Below are 17,748 nucleotides of genomic sequence, written 5' to 3'. Positions count from 1 at the left end.
ATGTACGCCAGAGAAGTGACATACATCTCAACATTGAACTAACAGTCTATCCTGCTGGGAGGGTCAAGTGCAAAGGCAGAAGTCAGACTAACGCTGGTCTTTATATTTATCGTAGTAACATACCCTATTACTGACTGCTTGCTAAACTGTATTGCGTCTTAGGTTTTTGCTGTCACGGTAAGATCAATAATGCGCCTTGTTTGGTTACCAACCTGCAGAGGGTGTCGGGGGCAGAATAGTGGCTGGGACGGCGTCGCCATCTGCAATAAAGTCGTTCGTTGACAAATAGATCCAGCTAGCCAACGCCGCAAAGCTGGGTGACGGCGGCCGAACATGCAGCCCTTGAGCACCAAAGCTCAAAACGGCCAAAAAGTGCGTGGCAGCGGGAGATCACGAACGGATCTTGCGTAGCGTGCGTTCCTGCGAGCTTCTCGAGTGACGACCTGGTGGTGCGCGTTCAAAGCAGCGTGTGCCAAAGTCGTGCAAAAATGCCCGCAAAGAAAAGCACATTTTTACCTCGATGGTGCATCCCAATTAATTGGAATCTTGTAGAAATGGTTTTTTTCAGTTATTCAATTAAAAAAAATAATAATAATTCGACACATAGAAAAGCACTATTCGCAATTCCACTTCCCAACAATTTTTACATTGACTATCACTGGTTGTTATATTATGTAATTCATATTTGCTGATGGTAAATTTGGGGTCTTCATGAACTCCAAGCTAAAATAGTTGACTCCGTGTCTAGTAAATCAAGATAATACCAGTGTATAATTTTTTCTTTTGTTTGCAATTGAACCACTGAAATAGATATTACAAAATTTCTCAGAGATATTCAAATTTATTGAGATGCACCTGTATAATGTATTGCAAACAAGAACAAAAAAACAATGTGGACAACTCTGTCCTGACTTTCTCAGATTTCTGGTCCCAGAAAACTTGGTGACTCACCTTTAATGCAGATATTACCTTAAGCTCTTACGTGATCATTTCTAGTTTTACTCAAAACTGTTTACCTTGAGGCTCGAGATTCCGACCATACCTACCACACCTACCTTTCACTGCTACTACTCATACCTTAGCCATAGCTTCCCGCGTGACATCTCAAAAACATCTTCGCAGTGAAAAGCGTCAAGCCACAGGACAAGTACAAGGCAGCGCAACACAGGAAGAACCACAAAACAGCACAAAGACCTCCACCACAAAGAAGCCGCAGGCCTCGCAATGTAAATCATAATAATAATAATAATATGTGATGGCACACCCCAAAACCGACACGTGACGGGAGTGTGGGGGGAGGATGGGAAAAAAAAATGAGGACAGTGGATGGTCAAGGTTACCCACCTGGGGGTGGCGAGACCTCCAACGCAATCACAGGTAGGAGCGGGGAACCATTACTGTCTGGTGCAACACTTTCTGAACATAATGTGACAAAGCGGCGGATGGATTCGGATGAGCACAAAGCTTTTGAAAGCGTGTGCCGTGCCTCTCGCACCCTCGTGTACACCAAAAACACAATGACACACAGAAATACACACATCTACGCAGGTAACAGTTGTACTTTATACACAGCATTCTGACGAGACAAACACCAACAATGCAATTGTTCATGTTTATTTATAGTAAGTAGTTTCTGCTACAGTATACTTAAAACTAGCTTGCTAAGGTTAGCACAGGGCATTCACAAAGTAATCTTTGAGCCACGGCTGGAGTTATTCTGCAAAAGTCCTTCGGGGTATTTTTAGGGAGACTTTCGGAGAACTTCTCCCAGCCTGAGCCTCAAGATGCTACGGCTCCAAGGTCAAATCCCAGCGACGGCGGAAAGCTAGCCGCTAGCCGCCCCCAACCCGCCTGCCCTCGCACGGGGCGGCCCGGCGCGTCAGCTGAAACAACAGCGAGGGATCAGCTGGCGGACGAGAGGAATGTCAGAGATGTTGACAGCTCGGTGGTCGGCACTGCAGGGCACCGCAGCACGTTCATATTGTCTGCGAGGCTCAACCTGTCTTAAGGTTTGTGATCTCCTCTTGGGGAGTTGTTTTCTGGTCTTTTCTTGCATAGCCAGAATCAGCTGAAGTCCATTTCTGTCCCTCTACGCTGAGCTACGGTTGAAAAGCATTACAACTGTTCTCACGCCCTTGTATCATTAAGCCTTACTTTTTTTTTTTTTTTTTAAACGAGAGTCCTTTGGAGTCCCAGGTCAGCAATGACCAAATGGGTCGGGTTTTGGCTATCGTTTCAAATCCTGTTCCATTCAAACTTGGCTGCACATTAGAGAATGTGGTGAGCCCAGGGTTGAGGGTTCAAATATGGATTTTGACCTTTCTGTGTTGTTTGTTCTCAAGTTGTATTCCAGGGTTTTCTCTAGATACTCCAGAAACTCATTAAATTGTTTTTTCAGCTGTTTGTCTATATCTGGCTTCTGATCCAGGGTAGAACCCCGCCTTTTGCCCCAAAATTGGCTGAAAAGGATCCATCTCCCGCATGACCTGAACAGGACGAGCAGTGGAGAATGGATGAATGCCAGCATGCATCTTTGTCCCTTAAAGTTAAGCTAAGTTATGGTTCGGAGCGTTACGTTTACCAAACCAGAGACATGTCTCAGTCTGTCTGGACATCATCGTAGAGTGTGGTGACAAGAGAAGGGCTGTTGTTGGGGACTCACCTTCAGGTTGGCCATTTGGCGTCTCATCTATAGGTAGACAAAAAAAAAAAAAAAGACAAAAGTGTGTGAGTATTTCACGCGACTTATTTCGTGAGCTGACTCCCTAAAGTTGGAATTGGTTCGAATGGAGGTCTCCAAGAATCACCACTTGTTCCCCCTCTACCTCGTCCAACCATGCCAATGAAACCACAGCGATGACAGCAAAACCCCAAACAGCTTTTGAGCTCTGCAGTTATTAGTGAGTTATTGGAGCAAAAAATGTTGGGAGACGATCCAATCCCTAAAGGAAATGCACATCTGGACATGCCTCTTATTTTTAGGGCTCAGATTGGGATTTGTTTTGGTCTATTGTAACAAACTGGTCACCTTCTAACCTTTGCTCAGGTGTTTATTGTATTGCATCAGGACACGTCAAATTGCCAAATCCATGGAAGGTTCTTTGTCATATGTTTTTTTTTATTTTTGTGGAACGCAGCGCTCCAGTCAAGGTTTAGTGGCGAAGATAAACAGCAGCAAAGTGATAACAACCATGAAATGGATAAGCGTGTAAGTTGATGACCTTCACCTGGTGTAGACTCAACGCTAACTTGGAGCAAAAACCTTAACCTTCTCCTTGAAGACCTCATGATGGGACTCTTCAAACGCGTGAAAATAATCAGCTGTGTGCAACCAGTCAACGCGGCAATCTCAGCTTTGTCTACAGAACATCTGCTGAGAACTATTTTTGTTTTTTGTGAGCCACTTTCTGCCGTTGTCGTCTCAGGTTTGGCTATCCGTACATTTTGTAATGATTCCGCCGGCATCCTGACACCCCGAATTAGCCGCGACGCTCGCGTCTAAACAATGCGTTACTGGCCACTGCAGAGCAATCCGACTGAGTCACGTCATGACGGCCGGAACGAGGCTGACTCTCATGGGCGCGGAGATAACGAGGGTGCAGAAAGGTTTAGTTTTACCTCTGAGATCTCCCAGTTCAGCTGACAAGGTTGCAGGTATTTTCAGCTGTTGCCTGTGCTGGCGCTCAGACAGAAAGGGGCTCACCCAGGCTCTAACTGTTGCCAGAGTTGCTTCTCCTAACATAGACCTTTAGTGGGTCAATTAAAACGTCTTGCGTCTATAAAGCCCGCATCAATTGCACTCCCGCCGTCTCCCTTTAATGGAATTGGATGAGGCCACCTTTCGTTTTCATCGACAATCAGATGACGACATGTCTTGATTGATAAAGGGCCTGTTGTGTAACACGAGATGGAGGAGAAAGCCCAGGCAGAGGGTTGAAACTCATTGACGATAAAAACTGTATCAAGCAGTGAAGGTACTGTGGGCTTCTCCACGAGTGAAACCCAAGACAAAGGGGCACGAGGTGAGGACAGTAGTGGAAGGCGTCTGGGCAGTGGGTTAAAAGGGGTGAATGCCCCTTGACTGATGTATAAAGTAGCTGGGGGGGGGGGGGGGTTGTCAGATCTGGTGCCTGGCCAGTGGATTGGGGGTGGATAGGGGCATGGGGGGGTAGGAGGCTTGGGTGTCAGTGGAGGGAGATGGCAGGGAACAAGGGCTGGGGATTAAAAGTGCGCTCATTCTGAACTATTCCAGGGACAAGAATCCTGGCCCCAAGAGATACTCTGGCACCCCATCATCTCCTGTTTGTCATCCAAAGTGGGGGGGGGGGGGGCATGGCATCCAAAACAACAGCTGGTGCGACTCATCTGAAGAACAATACTTTTTTTGCGCACATTTACAGTATCCCTCGTGAGATGCGCGGCTATTTATGGTCACGCTTGTCAGTGGCTATCTCTGAGGGGATCAATGGATGTACACACAGCGAAGACATCCTTGTGCTAAATTCCTCATTAAGATCAATCCTGTAGTGGCACAATCCCATACGGCCTAGTCGTAGGTTTCTCAGCCCCACATAACAAAGTCTTCTTTTAGTTAAAATTTGACAAACGGAGCTAGTGACAATAGCTGCAAGGAGGAAGCAAACACTGAACTGTTCCCGTAAAATAAGTGTAAACTTATATTTCACTTCTGCAATTTTTTTTTCTTCATCGTACTGTACTTATATGACCACTTGTGACCCAACAAGAATCTGCACTGATATTCGGTTGCTTGGGTCAGCTCATAGCATCCCTCATACCTTGGCACAACTAGTTCGGAAGGAAAATAGAATACAGCAATGTATCATTTTGATGGAAAGACTATACGGAAAGTCCAGGGACAAACCAAGGGACGCTGAGAAGATCAGATTTAGTTCAAAAAAAAAAAAAAAAAAAAGCCCAAACTATCAACTGCCAGTTAGGAAGACGCATCGAAGATTCCCCAAATAGGTTTTATTTACTCTACATGGACATGGCTGATGATTCTCAGATCACTGCAGAGTTGCTAGTGGAGAAGGCAGACGGAATACCATCCCATAATGATAGACAGGCATGGATTAGAGAGGAATGTTGATGGACGTGATGTTGCAGATGACAGATATCATGGTTTCAAAGTGAAGGCAGGATGGTGGAATGGTTTTAGACGAGGTGTCCAGTTTTATATGGACTTTGTCATTAATCATCCGGGAGACAACTGGAACGACGTGTATCGTTGATCCTAAGTACGGCCACCGATTTCTGCTGGACGGTCCCCGTAGCCTGAGTAGCAACATTTAATTCGGATCGTGCTGCTCTGGTGTTCCATACACGCATGCGTCTATCGTGCAACACCAAGACCACAAAGCTGTCGTCCCACTTCACTACTTTTCTGTGCCCGTGAAACGCTCATCCCTGTTGCACCCCTACCTTTCTTCGGGGGCTCTGGCATCTTGAGCCGCGTCCCAACAAGAGTGTCAGGCGGTCAACAAAAGGCGCTGCTTTCCAAGCTGTAGGACTCAACGGGAGGTCGCCGGGACGAGGCGCGGGAGAGTCCGCCAGCAAGGGGGGGGGCGGCAGGTAGAGCAAGAGAACGTTGGCGATCTCGAATGAGAGTGGTGGGAGATGAGGAGGGCGCGGGGATACGTTTTGGAGGTCTTGGCAGGGGGAGGAGAGGAGGAACAGTGACAGATCCAGGAGGGACCAGGCTTTCAGGCCTTATATAGATGCTCCCCCTGTCCTCACTAGTGGAAAATTAAGCTCTGTCTGGCCCACACTGAGCATCACTGTCCCCAACCAATCCGCTGCCATGCCATCTTTTTGGAAGGAAGGGAGTAAGGTGTTTTGAATTCAGTGTGGAGCTAGTCGCGCATGTTTCCACGAGCAGTCAAAGGTTTTGACTCACTTTCTCACCACTTTTGAAGAAGAAGATGGATCCAAACTTTAGACTGTTGGCGTAGGTCTTGCAAAGAAACTTTTGACATTAATACTAGTTACCATCGACCAAAGAATCGAAGCAATTGTGGACTTTGGGTCGGTGTGATCTTTCACATGAAAACATTTTCCTGACTAAAACATTCTTTTCACTCGGGGACCCGAAACAGTCCTTTAGAGTGTATTGTCAGGGATTACTTTCAGTGGCGGCTTTAGAGATTATTTATAGCCTTATGTGGGATCGTCTCAAAATAAACTACAGTGCCGAGGCGGACCCACCCTTGCAGCACAAGACCGGGGTCCTATTTGTGGCAATTGCAATTAATTCAGCCGATTATATACTTCGATGTTGATACAGACCCATAACTAGCTGCGAGGTTGGCTGTGTCGGAGAGGCGGAGAAACTGAAGGTGTTGCCACTTTCTGACGTACCCGCCCCGCGCTCGGATTGACGGTAAAGGGAACGTTTGCGATGACTCGCTGCAGCCCGACGCCACATGCCCCAGGTGTCAGGATAATATGGCAGGAATGCTGTCGTTCGACAACGCTGAACTGCGGGGAGATGCTCGGGCGCTGCCTTTGGGACCTACACTTAGTTGCTGTATAGCTTGACTTTGACGTGGGCGTCTGACATTAAAAACCCAGGAACTGCGTTAGTTAGTCAAGCTTTTCCAACAAGACGACGCCGAAACCTCTGCACAGTTCAACCAAGACACCCCATCTATTTCTGGAGAACAATGGTGACGTTTCTATGTAAACAAAACAGGACCACCAGTTGAAAATATCAAACGTAATATATATTATGTTCATATAAATGTATATTAGGTTTTGAGCGGGTGGCCTTTCTTGGTAACAGACACTCTGTGCCCCCAGTTGGCCCATTTATAAGCGGGGCGGTGGACTCCAACATTAAGTGCTGGGCTTAGGCAACGGGTGTCATGTTGGACGCAGGGCTGCAAAAAGCTCCAAACCATTTGGTATCGTCGGCAATGCAACTCATAGAGTCCACATCACAGGGGTGATTTAGCCATGATGTCACAAGGCCACGAGAGGAGGGTGGGAGTGGGGGGTGGGGGGTGGGGGGTGGGGGGGCGGCTGTCGGCTTGTTGGGGATGAACTCGAGTGACACCTTGTGGTTGCGGTAAGAAAAATGTTGTCTTTAATGGAGATGGCGCATACAGTGCAGGCATGGTTTTGATGTAAAAAGTTTATTTTTGGTTACAATCAAAGTGTTTTGGACATGTAAACATTTAACTCCGGTGAGTGTCCAGCTGCGGTTTCCATTACGGATCTCCGGTGTGACGCTTGTGCAGCAGCATCAGGGTGCGCTCGCTGAATTGGTACGTGAGCTTCTTCTTCACCTTGAAGATCTCGCCCGAGCGGGCGTAGTTCCTCAGGGCGCGCGACATCTTCTGGTACGTCATCGGCCGCTTGTTGCCTTTCCTCTGGCCCCACAGCGCCGCCAACTGGTCCTTGTTGTGGGCGGAGAAGCGGAAGACGCCCGAGGACGACGGCACCCAGGAAACGCAGTGGGCCATGGCGGGGTCCTCCAGCATCTCGAAGATGAAGTGAAACAGGCGAACTTTTCGACCTGCGTGGACCGGTGACTGGTCAGTCTCTTCTTGTTTACATTTTTAGCAAGTAAAATTGATAAATTGATCAGTACAGGGGGGCTCATCGATTTACACCAAGCAGCCTTTTTGATGACATCCCAGTGGAGGTATGGAAGGAATTTGGAGGGGTGGCTGTGGAGTTTTTGACCAACTTATTCAATAGAATATTAGCGGGAGAGAAGATGTCAGAACAATGGCGGAAAAGTGTGCTAGTCTACAGAGGAATCAAGCTGATGAGCCACACAACGAGGTTATGGGAAAGTGCGGGAGGAATGGATAGGCTGACGGATGAGGTTAGACTGGATTCCCCTTGGACGATGTTGTTTGCAGGTGATGTTGTGATCTGCAGTGAAAGCAGGTGGAGGAACAATTACAAAGATGGAGGCACACACTGGAAAGGAGAGGAATGAAGATTAGCCAAAGTGAAACAGGATTAAGTGCGTGAATGTGAGGGACGGAGGAGGGAGGAGAAGCGAGAGCGAGGGTGGACGACTTCACATACTTGGGGTCAACCATACAGCGCGACGGTGAGTGTGGTAAGGAAGTGAAGAAACGGGTCCAAGCGAGGTGGAACAGTCGGCGGAAGGTGTCTGGTGTTCTATGTGACAGAAGAGTCTCCGCTAGGATGAAGTGCAAAGTTTATAAAACAGTGGTGAGGCCGGCCAAGATGTACGGATTAGAGAGGAAACAACAGGAAGCAGACCTGGAAGTGGCAGAAATGAAGATGTTGAGGTGCTCGCTCGGAGTGAGCAGGTTGGATAGGGTTAGAAACGAGCTCATTCGAGGGACAGCCCACGTCGGACGTTTCTGAGACAAGGTTCGAGAGAGAGCAGACTTGGATGGTTCGGACATGTCCAGACGCGAGAGAGTCAGTACGTTGGTAGAAGGGTGCCGAGGATGGCGCTGTCAAGGAAGAGAGAGCGAGAGGAAGACCAACAAAAAAGGTTGATGGAGGACATGAAGACCCTGGGGGTTAGAGAGGAAGATGCACGAGATCGGCGTAGATGGAAAAAGATGACAATCGGGACACGGCGAAAGGAAAAGAAGAAGCGGCCTTCTTGGGGGGAAAACTCAGCCCCCGAAGCCAAGTTGACCGAACGTCATGAAAGTTGCTTGGCATGTCGATCATGGGTCGACCCACAAAAAAGTCTCAAGACAGCTGCAACCAAAAAGACACGGGCAGTCAGCCATATTGGTTTGAAGCAGATATTTTTAATTTTAAAAACGTGATTGTAAACAGTCGAGATGTTTGTGCGTGTTGTAAAACTTGCCAATGCAAATATGCCAGACAGGTAATTGGAGGGTGGCACATTTAGCAGCAAAAATTGGTGGGTGTCAAGTTTCGCCCATAATAGATGACTGACAGTATCTCTCTCTCTCTCTCTCTCTCTCTCTCTCCCTCTCTCACGCATCTGCACCACACCACTTACTGTTAATCATTTCCTCAAAAGTAACAATTCCCAGAAAATCATGAGCGGGACGATAGATGCAAACCCTGCGGTTATCTCATAGATAAAGGCGGCATTGTTTATCAGCTCTTTGCTTTGAAGCAACAAGCTCCTCCGGCAATAACCGTGCGTGTGTTGAGAGAGAGAAAAAAGGAGAACTCACCGCCGCCGGCCGCCGTGTCCTGATGTTTGCTTAATTGTCTCGTCGTCACCGAGGTAGCGGGGGCCTCGCACGGGGCCCCCTGAGGGCCACCTGGGATGCTCTAGCGCAGACAAAATGAATAGTTACCCGGAGTTATGTTTTTCTATCATTGAAATGGATTCAAAATACCACGGACAACCAAAAAATAGCTGTATTTTTGCATTTTCAATGTCTCTGGCGGAGCCTGTGAACCTCTGTATTATTCAAGAAATATGAACACATCATCACTTAATTTGTTAAACATAAACTGAAGAGTAGCAGTAATAATCAAAACATATACGCTGACGCTCACAGGTTGCTCACAAGGCCTCCAGCATTGCTCCCAAGCGTCGTCGCCCACACTGGTTGCATCCTCCTGCACGCCTACGGTCAAGTGCAACAGCGCATCAAATTATCCGTGACACCCCCCTCCACAAAAAAACACAACAATAATAATAATAATAATAATCATAATAACACACGGATGTACCATTGTTCTCTGAGTTTTGCCTGTGGTACTCCTCCAGGAATTCTAAAATCACCTCCAAGTCAGTCTGGTCGTCCTGGCAAGAATTCTGAAGGAGATTTATTAGTCAATATTTGATATTCTCCCGAGTGAGATTCTGCGCATTGCTCGTTACCATCGCTGCTCGGTCGGCGAAGTCGGGTCCAAATAATGTCTACAAAGTACGTCGCGGTGCTGTTCTTATACCCCACCCCGAGGGGAGTGAGGTTTGCGAGCCCTGCGGTAACAATGGGCTCCATCCCGCAACTACGCCGGTAGCAAGCAGTCAGGCCGTCAACAAAAGCTCCCCCCCCAGGGCTGACCACATCCTCCCCTCTGGGCCAGATAAGGCCGCGTCTGGTGCCCGCCACCACTGTCTCAGGAAAAACACACTTGCGGCCATATTTTTCCTCACAGGATGTGTCGAGCCGCTCGCAACGGCCGCGTTTAAATAATGTTGCTGAAGTCTGTCGCTGTCTTTTGTCACGTTAGAACACGGAAAAGTTTCAGGGAACCCACACCCGAAAAGACACAACGGGGTCTCCCGTGTTGGATCGAAGGGTCCATTCCAGGAGGTCCTTTAAAAAGTAGACTCCCCCGATCACTCCACTCGATCGGAGCGGAACCAAACGTCTTGAAATTTCCGCCCCTGAAGCCGGTTTCAAGAGACGCGTTTGTCATAAGCGGACCCACGAAAAAAAAAAAAAAGGGGGGGGGGGGAGGGGGGTCAGGAACGAAGCAAGTATCTGAACGACAGCTTGATTTATTGCCTGCCTTGTCTTGCAGTGGTGCCCTTGACGACAAACAGTCAGTCGCACAAAAATAAAACCAAAACACTTGCAAGGAGCGTGGATAAGATGCTCCATTTCTAACTCAAAGCGTGGTAAACAAATCACGTCCATGTAAAACCAGTTTATTTCTTTGCAATTTTAGAATCACCTCTTACAACGCAGTGTGCAGAAACATGACACAAGAAATTGGGGTGTGGTTTTGAGGGCGAGAGCACCTAAATGATTCATTTCAGTGGGATCAATTCATTGGACACGTAACCAGAACAACGCAAAAGTCAAGTTATGACATGATTTGGGCCATCAAGTCTGTGAATGTCTTCAACAAGGCCCGTTGAAGCCGTGCTCGTAGTTCTGCGCCGGGCACTGCCCGTACCAGCCCTGCCAGTCGGGCGCCGCCGGGCCGGGCGGCGCCCGCCCCGAGCCCAGCCTGTGCAAGACCTCGGGGTTGAACTGGTAGGTGAGCTTGCGCCGCACCTTGACGATCTCGCCCGTGCGGCTGTAGTTGCGCAGTGCCCGGGCCATCTTCTGGTAGGTCATGGTCTTGCGGTTGCCCTTGCGCTGGCCCCAAGACTCGGCCAGCCGCTCCTTGTTCTTGGACACGAAGTGGAAGGTTCCGCTTTCGCTGTCGCTCCACTGGATGGAGTCGCCCATGTTGGGGTCGTGGAGGGCCTCGTGGAGGTACTCGTACAGGCGCAGCTTCTTGCGACCTGCGTTCGACGTTGACAGCATTTCAATGCGATAGCACGTAAATAATCCAAACTTGTCCAACAACATATTATTCAAAGCAAACGGGGTTAAATGGCTGAATAGATTCAAGCCCAGATCTCCTGACTGTGAAGCACAAATGATCACCGCCGTATTAGTCTGCCGATCACTTTGAGACTCGTGTTTAAAACTTCCAAACGGGGGCGTTCGCAAGTGTTAATTTTCATTAGGCAGGGATCAAACCCGTGGGCCTGAATGCGCACGGGCAACCGCCTCACCACTTTTTCCACCGTGCGCATTTACCTCTGTTGCTCCTCTGTGGCGGCGGCAGGCGCTGGGATGGGTAGAAGTGAGGGGGTTCGCTTTGTTTTGGGGAGACTTCGGGCAACACCTGACACCACGTCTGCTGCTGCTGCTGCTGCTGCTGCTGCTGCTCAAGCAATAATTCTTAGTCGTGTTTCAAACGCTAAATACATATTTATCTTTTCGGGCTTGCCGCCACTCACCGCGCCGGTGTCGTGCCAGTCGTACAAGGGGGCCGGAACGTCAGAGTGGGCGCCGACCAGGCAGTAGGAGACCTGACACTGCTGAGCGCCCAGAGGGTCGTAGTACGTGTACTCTTGAGTGCAGGTAAAATCACGCAGAATTGTCGTAAAATATGAAATGGGAAACGTACTCGTCGTTTGGTGCCATACCTGAGTCGTAGTAGGGATGACCCGAATGCTGCTGCCGGATGACGTCGATGGCATCCTGGAAGTGTTGGTTGATGTCGTTGTCCAAGCAGTGCTGTCGTTTTGAGTTTTTAACGCATTTCAGCGCGGTGCCACATCCGAAATTCGATGGTCGACTAACCCGACGCACGCACTCACCATCTTGTAGGAGCGAGCGTGGCCCAGCGCCGAGGAGGTTTTCGCCCTCATCGGTGGACGCCGACGTCAGACAGGTAGGAAACATTTCTCCGCTACCTGTCCGCTGGCATAAATAGTCGGACGACGCGCAATTTAAATGCGTTAACGTCACAACCGAACCGTGATACACTTCTCTTTTGGGTGTGCGTGCGTGTGTGTTTGCGAGGCACAGATACAGTAGATATCATAGTACCTAGATTTAAAAAAAAAAAAAAAAAAAGCAGAGCCTGCAGATGGATCGGAAGTATTTTCCCCTTTTTTGTGCTTGAGCCGCTCGCAACCGCTGCACTTTGATGGGTTATTTGCATGTCAACCTCAAGGACTGCCGCCCGACTTCGAATAAAAAAAACCACAACGCGACTAACAGGTGGTGGGGAAAAGCCATTGCTGATAATACTGCGTTTACTGTTTGTCTATATACAATACACTTTTCAAGTAAATGCCTGAAAATGTCATTTTATTATCCTGTTGCTAAAAAAAAAAAAAAAAAAAAACCTTTGGTGTTTGGAAAAAAAAATGATGCTTCAAACTCATTTAAAATTTACATACATATTTTCACAGTATTCTTTTTCCAAGATTGTTTTTTTTAATGGCGTTACAGTACAATAATTAAATAAAAAGAGGCTTCAAGCTGTGTAATGCTACTCCCGGTCGAAGTCGAAATTTAAAATTGCATTTTATGTCTTTAAAACATCGTTTTATCGATATAAAACTACTCCTGGCAGCCAAGTTGCAAACACCAGAATTAAATATGATCCATACGGGGGGTCGTCAAGGTTAAGACTGTCTCGACCTAAGACGTTTCGACTTCACGACGCCCGTCCCCCGTCCGCCATTTTGTCCGGCTAACGCTCGTCCGTGTTTGTGCGCCGGGAGAATCTTCGCATTTTTCGCCCTCCTTTTTAGACGTCAGAAGTTTAAAATCTATTCTGAAGCTGACTGGAAGCCAGTGCGCTGACCGCTTAGCAATGCTTCTGCAGCCAAAAGAAAATCCATCGCCTTGGAAACGAAGCTCGAGATCATCAAAAGATCGGAGGAAGGATAAACACCAACACCAGCAAGGGTTCAGTCAGTCGACCGTGGTGACAATTATTAAAGACAAAGCCCGTGTTTTAGCGCATGTGAAGGGTTCCGTTCCAATGATCACAAAACAAGGTTCTTCTGTACTTGTCGAGATGGAGAGGATCTAGGACCAGGTTCCTCCGAGAGGGGATTGAGGACCAGGTTCCTCCGAGAGGGGATTGAGGACCAGGTTCCTCCGAGAGGGGATTGAGGACCAGGTTCCTCCGAGAGGGGATTGAGGACCAGGTTCCTCCGAGAGGGGATTGAGTACCAGGTTCCTCCGAGAGGGGATTGAGGACCAGGTTCCTCCGAGAGGGGATTGAGGACCAGGTTCCTCCGAGAGGGGATTGAGGACCAGGTTCCTTGGCAAAAGCTAAGCACAGCCGCCTCCCATTCTTCTTCTTCTCCATCCGCCTCCATGCATTCGTTTTTTATACAAAGTATTTTTTGATGTAACGGTGGAATCCGACTGAAGTCGAAAATCGAGTCACGTCGCGACCGTAGGAACGGATCTCAGTCGTAGACCGAGGACTTGCTTGAATTTGATTGAAAGGAAAAAAACAAAAAAGGTGGATCATAAAATGGATGTTTCAATTGTTTGTTAATGATACACTGACTCACTTTAATAGAGTATGTCATTTTTGTCTCTGCTTCTGTATTTGTGACATCTCAAATCTGATTTTGTTCTCCCACCTTCGTATTGTTACTCTCTTCAGAAATCGCTTCGGGGTCCGAGTGTTTCTCGCCGGCGACCTCAGCGTGCCGCTCGCAGAGGTTAACGGTTAACCCAATCCGGCACGTCAAATACACAACGGCGTGTGCGCCCTCTTCAAATAACCACTTTCTTTTTCTTTTGTTTTGTTTTTTTTTTTCTTTTTCGGGAAGTGCATTTATCTCCAGCGGCGAGTTTTAAATATCAACCGACTTGGTGCGCAAGTTCCTCATTCGGGCCCGTTAAGTTGTGCTTCAGCGCTGATATAAAAAAAAAAAAAAAATGGGAAAAATGTACGAGGCGATTATGGGAAAGAGGCGAGGCCGCAGGTGTGTCGTCACGGGACGCGTCCTTAGCGTGTTTACTCATAACAGTATTGTCGTCGTCGTCTTGCGCTCCCAACACTAACCCAAACCCGGTCGTGTGCGTGTTTGTGCAGCCGTGCAAATGCGTGCGCGTGTTTCCTGCCGCGGCTGATAACACAATAAACCGCAAAGCTTTGCTCTCAACACATCTTTCCCGCTTTCCATTCTGGAGTGTGGTTACAAGAGGGGGTACGCCTCCATAAATAAGAGACCGCAACGTGTCGAGCGGCCGCTCAAGCGCGACGGCTGCGCGCAGGTGTTGGCGCGTCGTCGCGTTTATCGTTCTGGGAAAGTTGTCGGACACTTCATTAGGGACCACAGGAGAGAATGTGGCAGGCAGCACGGCGGCAGGTTGTTTTGTGCCGGCGCCACTTTGGGAACAAAAAAAAAGGTGAAGCCGGGTCGTGGTTCCCATCGGTAGGAATGGAAAATGGCCTTAATTCATTCAAATGAGTTTTGGAGGTAAATTATGTAGTATTGTAAAGAAATAGAAATGACAATTAAGTTGAATGTAAAGAATTGGACCGTTTTTGTTAGTGGATTGAAAATTGCTTCAAATTAAAAAAAAAAAAAAAAAAAACTAACAAGTATGGTAAACAACCCAACCGTAACAACGAACTTAAAGTGTACTTTGAACAGCAGGCTGCCAACAAAAGGACTGCGAGTTTGATCTAAAATGCAGCAAAGGTGCTGCAGATTTTTTATTTTGTATTTTTTTTTTTACTATTTTTCTTATGAGAAAAGTACTTCTTGTTTTCTTGATCACTTCATTTCATTTTAATTTTGGATTATTTTTGTAGATAGCGCTTTTCTACATGTTTGTGTATTTTTTTCCCTTCTCTACAAATAAGATTAGTTGAGTTGTCTGAAATGTGATTTTTATTTAGTTTTATTTGACAACAGAAGCACTACGAGTTTGATCTAAAATGCAGCAGAGGTGCTGCAGTTTGTTTGTCTTTTTTTTTTTTTTTACATTATTTGAAATTTTTCTTGTGAGAAAATACTTATTTTTTTCAAGATCATTTCATTAGTTTTCATTTTTGATTATTTTTATCGAAAGGGGTTTGCTAAATGTGTGTGTATTTATTTTTTACCTCCTCTACAAATAAGGTTAGTTGAGTTGTTGTCTGAAATGTGATTTTTATTTAGTTTTATTTGACAACAGAAGCAGCAGAGGTGCTGCAGTTTGTTTGTCTTTTTTTTTTTTACATTATTTGCAATTTTTCTTGTGAGAAAAGTACTTATTTTTTTCAAGATCACTTCATTACTTTTCATTTTTGATTATTTTTATCGATAGGGCTTTGCTACGTGTGTGTATTTATTTTTTACCTCCTCTACAAATAAGATTAGTTGAGTTGTTGTCTGAAATGTGATTTTTATTTCATTTTGTTTTTGTTCCTGGACAAAATGAAAAGAATAATTCCCCACTCACTTTTAATCGCTGTACTCAAGCTAATGTTGTTGTTGAATTTGTAGATGACCAAACGTGATTGATGAGCTCTGAACGACTTTGTTTTCCCATTTTGTCGGGTTGTGGGGGTGAGAAGGTGCTGGAAAGGGGTGCCTGTCTTAACTAGACTGTGAAATGATCTTATTAAGTTATCGATCAGTTTATCTTTATGGGGGATAGAAAGACATTCTTTAATTGTGTGCCCTGCGGTCAGATTTCTGGTGTTTAGTTCCCCCCCCCCCCGCCCCCCTTATCAGTCCAAACAAAGAAGCGAGCGCGTTCGTTCCTCTTCTTCACGCAATCGCCGCTTGCACGACCGCACAGTCCCCACCATTGTTCTTCTTTAGTACGTTGACAGTCACGCAAGTGTGAAAATGAAGAAGTGTCGCAGAGTCAATCTCAGAAAGTCACACAAACACGTAGGCAACGCGGGCTGCATTGTCGCTTTGTGTATGATGGGAAAGTTGAAGACCGGGTTACTGGAGCGCACGGTGAAAGGATGCAGTGTAGCCGAGCGGCCAGCAGGCAGCAGGGAAGAGCTGCGTTGGTTTTGCGTCGTTAGCATCATTCCGTCTGTGACCGCATTTGGAGCTCAAACGACAATACCAGTCGCAGTGAACCAGTAAACTACAAAAATATTAGTCGCTTTTCTACAACGATCAAGAATATATGCCTGTGAGTATTTTGGTTTAAAGTGGAGGTGGGACTGCATCGGGGATCCGCGCTGAGCCCCTTCCTGTTTGCGGTAGTAACGCATAAGCTGACAGATGAGGTTAGACAGGAATCGCCTTGGACCATGATGTTCGCAGATGATATTGTGATCCGCAGTGAAAGCAGGGAGCAGGCGGAGGACCAATTGGAAAGATGGAGGCACGCACTGGAAAGGACAGGAATGAAGATGAGCCGAAATAAAAGTGAATATATGTGCGTGAACGAGAGCGGCGGAGGATGAAGAGTGACGCTCCAGGGAGAAGAGATGGCGAGGGTGGACGGCTTCAAATACTAATATTGTTTACGCATTTTGAAGTCTGATGGTGAAGCAGAGACAAAAGAGAAAGCACCCAAAAAATTGTTAAAAATCATTTATATCGTCCAGGTGCACAAAGATGGATCAGTACTGTCAAAGGCCATGCGCTCTCCGCTCTGAGCTGAGGTAGCACCAAACCCTACCGTCGCGCCAGAATCAACGGCCAGCGGTGTCGGGTCGCTCAAGTGCGAGGACAAAAAAAAGAGCCTGCGTTGAGAATCACTCACTCGCCACGAAATACGCCAGTAGGCAAATATGATCACTCGGACAGCAATATGTATTTCGCACGATGGATTGCACCGATTCAAAATTATCACACAACAGAGGACAAATTGCTTTGTTTCTATGAATTTTGCGACGTATACCGTCATGGCTGTCGTAAAAATGGCGCTGGTCTACCGAGATTACCACCAATTAATGAACTCATTGGATAATAATGGATTTTGCGTGTAGTTATTATTTTTGTCCACTTGCGGTCGCCGTTCTCACATTCTACTGCTGTGATTTTGAATGTGTATGGCTTGACGTGGGTGTCAGGTCCACAATTTCAAACTTCCCATTTTGCGATTAGCGAGGAGAGAATTAGCAAATGATTCTGAACACAGTTTTGGTTTTTTTTCTTCTTCTTCTTCTTCTTCTACTTCCTACAGTAGGCCACGACGCCGTACGCCATCACGCCCACCACCGCCACCAAAGCGGCGCTCCCGCACAGCAGCGCGGGCAGGTCGACGGGGCTCCCCGGTTTGGACGAGTCCTCCGAGGGGACGTCCCGGGCGACGACGGGAGGGAGGATCGACGAGGGCAGGAGGAGGCCCGCCGCGGCGCACGGGGGCACCTCGGCGGCTGCGGTCGAGGGGGTCGGCGTGGAGGTGGCGGAGGGGGGCTCCAGTCGAAAGACGGGCAGCGGGGCCGCCGTTTGAGCGACTTCGGCTTCCGCCTGAGGCTCCACCGAGGACGCCGGGAGCTCCTCAGTCTCTGCAGCCTGGAGGTCCAACACGCTGCTCCGGAGCTCCTCATCCTCATCTTCCTCCTCCT

General features: G+C 47.5%; 3 protein-coding genes across 4 annotated transcripts in view; 1 reads left to right on the top strand and 2 right to left on the bottom strand.

The window, feature by feature from the left end:
• The window catches only part of gnptab (N-acetylglucosamine-1-phosphate transferase subunits alpha and beta), a 54,054-nt gene extending 36,554 nt beyond the window's left edge, over window positions 1-17,500 (top strand). Inside the window, exons 22-23 of one of the 2 annotated variants that reach the window (XR_009793048.1) lie at window positions 12,069-12,132; window positions 17,364-17,500. The gene's annotated coding sequence lies outside the window, so the exon portion shown is untranslated. The remainder of the gene's footprint in view (window positions 1-12,068; window positions 12,133-17,363) is intronic. The other variant, XM_061807006.1, reaches the window with a different exon arrangement.
• spi2 (Spi-2 proto-oncogene) lies at window positions 7,043-10,375 on the bottom strand. Its single transcript, XM_061807044.1, has 5 exons — window positions 9,830-10,375; window positions 9,679-9,763; window positions 9,502-9,572; window positions 9,171-9,270; window positions 7,043-7,537 (listed from the first exon to the last, which is right to left on the bottom strand). The coding sequence occupies exons 1-5, from the start codon at window positions 9,830-9,832 to the stop codon at window positions 7,230-7,232; spliced, it is 567 nt and encodes a 188-aa protein (XP_061663028.1). The 5' UTR covers window positions 9,833-10,375; the 3' UTR covers window positions 7,043-7,229.
• spic (Spi-C transcription factor (Spi-1/PU.1 related)) lies at window positions 10,473-12,113 on the bottom strand. The gene is made up of 5 exons (XM_061807032.1): window positions 12,059-12,113; window positions 11,885-11,975; window positions 11,696-11,808; window positions 11,493-11,619; window positions 10,473-11,191 (listed from the first exon to the last, which is right to left on the bottom strand). The coding sequence occupies exons 1-5, from the start codon at window positions 12,107-12,109 to the stop codon at window positions 10,803-10,805; spliced, it is 771 nt and encodes a 256-aa protein (XP_061663016.1). The 5' UTR covers window positions 12,110-12,113; the 3' UTR covers window positions 10,473-10,802.
• Window positions 17,501-17,748: the final 248 nt, after the last annotated feature.

The sequence above is a fragment of the Syngnathoides biaculeatus genome, chromosome 20 (genome assembly GCF_019802595.1).
Source record: "Syngnathoides biaculeatus isolate LvHL_M chromosome 20, ASM1980259v1, whole genome shotgun sequence".
NCBI classification, from domain to species: domain Eukaryota; kingdom Metazoa; phylum Chordata; class Actinopteri; order Syngnathiformes; family Syngnathidae; genus Syngnathoides; species Syngnathoides biaculeatus.
The sequence above is the reverse complement of the archived record's forward strand: the minus strand, read 5'-3'. Positions and strand labels throughout refer to the sequence as shown.

Excerpts from the sequence above, each read along its gene's own strand:
- spic (XM_061807032.1), bottom strand. The coding sequence starts at position 12,109 with ATGAGGGCGAAAACCTCCTCGGCGCTGGGCCACGCTCGCTCCTACAAG. Across the intron at positions 11,620-11,695 it reads ACTGGCACGACACCGGCGCG|CAGCAGCAGCAGCAGCAGCA; the intron begins GTGAGTGGCGGC and ends TTGCTTGAGCAG. Across the intron at positions 11,192-11,492 it reads GCCACAGAGGAGCAACAGAG|GTCGCAAGAAGCTGCGCCTG; the intron begins GTAAATGCGCAC and ends CGTCGAACGCAG.
- spi2 (XM_061807044.1), bottom strand. Across the intron at positions 9,573-9,678 it reads GCAAAACTCAGAGAACAATG|GCGTGCAGGAGGATGCAACC; the intron begins GTACATCCGTGT and ends ACTTGACCGTAG. Across the intron at positions 9,271-9,501 it reads GGAGGCCTTGTGAGCAACCT|AGCATCCCAGGTGGCCCTCA; the intron begins GTGAGCGTCAGC and ends TGTCTGCGCTAG.